The 2,514-nt window shown below is 36.9% G+C and overlaps 1 protein-coding gene across 2 annotated transcripts; it reads right to left on the reverse strand.

The window, feature by feature from the left end:
* Positions 1-219: 219 nt before the first annotated feature.
* Positions 220-690, reverse strand: LOC102834685 (succinate dehydrogenase [ubiquinone] cytochrome b small subunit, mitochondrial-like). Of its 2 annotated transcripts, XM_006864521.1 has the most exons (2): positions 635-690; positions 220-538 (listed from the first exon to the last, which is right to left on the reverse strand). In XM_006864521.1, exons 1-2 carry the CDS (start codon positions 688-690, stop codon positions 220-222), a joined length of 375 nt encoding a protein of 124 aa, XP_006864583.1. The 2 variants fall into 2 exon arrangements, with proteins under 2 accessions (XP_006864583.1, XP_006864582.1); XM_006864520.1 differs by having other exon boundaries at positions 220-690.
* Between the last annotated feature and the right edge of the window lie 1,824 nt (positions 691-2,514).

Raw genomic sequence — 2,514 nt, forward strand, 5'->3', positions numbered from 1 at the left:
TATCTCACCAGAATATGGAAGGCAGCCTCACTATTCTGTGAATATTAATTCCTCTCAAACCTTTTCCTCCAAGATTAAATTGTGAAAAGAACCAAGTGATTAGACGAGGGTAGTCTCACCAATGGACATCTGTTATTTCCTCCTTATTGATACTTGAACGGGATGACAGAGCAGAGGCAGAGAGGTGGACAATCATTTTTTAAGGGACTAAGTCAAAAGTCAGAGCTTCCACAGCATGGCCACAGCTTTGCAGATGCCGACATCGTGATAGTTGAAATAGCACAGACCAGCAAAGGTTAGAGCCGAGAGTGCCAGGAGGCCAGCCTTGGCTGCTTTCTGGGGTACATCCTCATGGACATAGTCAGTAACAACCTGTCCCATGCCCCAGTGACCATGGAGAGTGAGAACTGCAGCTAAAGAGTAGTCCATCGCAGAGCAAGGATTCAAATAAGCAGCTGGAAGCAGACCCAGGAGCAAAACACTGACAACCCTCTCACCAGTCCAGTGGAGAGATGCAGCCTTGGAACCAGAACAGTGGCTGGGGGACAGGTGAATGTGCTGCACTCCTGGAGTAGACCGGTCCTGGAGAAATGCTGAGGCAAGAGCAGGTCTGATCACTGGAGTTCGGAGGAACAGAGCTCGGGCTCCTTGAGCACCGCAGACAACACCCAGCCTCCAGACCATCGCCATGTCTGTCCTTTATTCATAAGGTTTTCAGTGACTAAATATTCGGAAACAGTTCATCACTCCTCCTTCCTAGTTTGTCTTCATCTAGAAGCTCATCTGAAACCTGTCCACCATGGGTGGTGAGCCTGCTGGTATTTACAACAGCTGTCCGAATCACAGCAACTCACAAGCCACCACGGTACGACAAACTGACAGCAGTCATGAGGTACAATGCTGTCTGTGATAGGATAATATCCATTTTGTCAAATGACTTTCCTGTATCAATCAATATGATCATGTGGTTCTTTTCCTTTGTTTATTTATGTGGTGGATTATGTTGATTGTTTTTCTAATAGTCTAATACCTCCCCTGGCATGAATGCCATGTGCACATGGTCACGATGTGTTTTGTTGTTGTTTTGATGTGTTATTGGATTCTGTTAACTAGAAATTTGTTGAGAATTTTTACATCTTTGTTCATGAGGAATATTGATCTGTAATTTTCTTTTTTGGTGATGGCTTTGCCTGTTTTTATTATGAGGGCTATACTCGCTTCTTTAAATGTATTCAGAAGTTATCAATACTTTTCTATGTTCTTGAAGCGTTTGAGTAGAATTAGGGTCATGTCTTCTCTCAATGTTTGGTAAAATTTACCAGTAAAACAATCTGGGCCCAGACTTTTTTTGTTTCGAGTTTTTTAATGACCTGACTAGTGTTTTCTTTTGTTATGTTATCAAGCGTTCTGCTTCATTGTATGTTAATTTAGGTAAGTTGTATTTTCTTACAAATTTGTCCATTCTGTGTTTTCAAATTGTTGGAGTACAATTCATTGTATTGTTATTATCATTTTTATTTCCATTGGTTCTATTGTCATATCACCCATATAGTTTCTAATGCATGTTATTAGTATCTTGTGTGTTTTTTTCCTTTGTTTGTTTTGCAAATGATTTGTCAATTTTATTAATTTTATTAATCCTTTCAAAGAATCAACTTCTTGTCCTGTCAATTCTTTCTATTGTTTTTCTGTTTACTTCTGCTCTAATCTCTATTATTTCTTTTCTTTTCTTGGCCGTGGGCAACCTTTGCTGCTCTTTTTGTAATTGTTGAAAATGTTGCATTAATATATTTATTTTGGTTCTTTCTTCTTTTTGTATGTGTGCATTTATTGTTATAAATTGCCCTCTAACCAAAGATTTTGGTATGTTGTGTTTTTGTTCTCATTTGATTCAAGGAATTTTTTTCAATTTTTATTTGTAGCTTAAAAGCAGAATGTTATTCAGTTTCCATGTATTTGATGTTTTGGGATTTTTTTTTTTTTTTTTCTTGAGCTAATATTTTTTACTTATAATTTTATAACATTGTGATCTGAAAAGAAACTTTTTAGTATTTTGATGATTTTACACTTGATTTGTGGCCTAACATATGGTCTATCGTGGAGTATGTTCCTTGTGCACTGGAAAAGAATGTGTATTGTGCTGTTGTTGGGTTCAGTGCTCTGTAGAAGTCTATGATGTCAAGTTGGTTGATTTTGTTATTTAGTTCTGTGTCTTTGTTGAGTTTCTTCTAGTTGTTCTGTCTTTATGAAAAATGGGGTGTTAAATCTCCTACAGTTATTGTAGAGTTGTCCATTTCTTTCTCCAATTCTATTAGTTTAATTAATGTATTTTGAAGTTCTTTCATTGGGAACACAGATATTTATTATAGTTATATCCTCTTGTTCAATTGACCCTTCAATCATGATATATTGTCCCTCTTTGTCTCTTATGAAGGTTTTCACCTTAAAGCATCTTTTGTCAAAATTTAATATTGACACTTCTGCTTGTTTTCATTGCCATTAGCTTGATTTTTT

This window comes from Chrysochloris asiatica, unplaced genomic scaffold, assembly GCF_000296735.1.
Source record: "Chrysochloris asiatica unplaced genomic scaffold, ChrAsi1.0 scaffold00066, whole genome shotgun sequence".
Taxonomy (NCBI): domain Eukaryota; kingdom Metazoa; phylum Chordata; class Mammalia; order Afrosoricida; family Chrysochloridae; genus Chrysochloris; species Chrysochloris asiatica.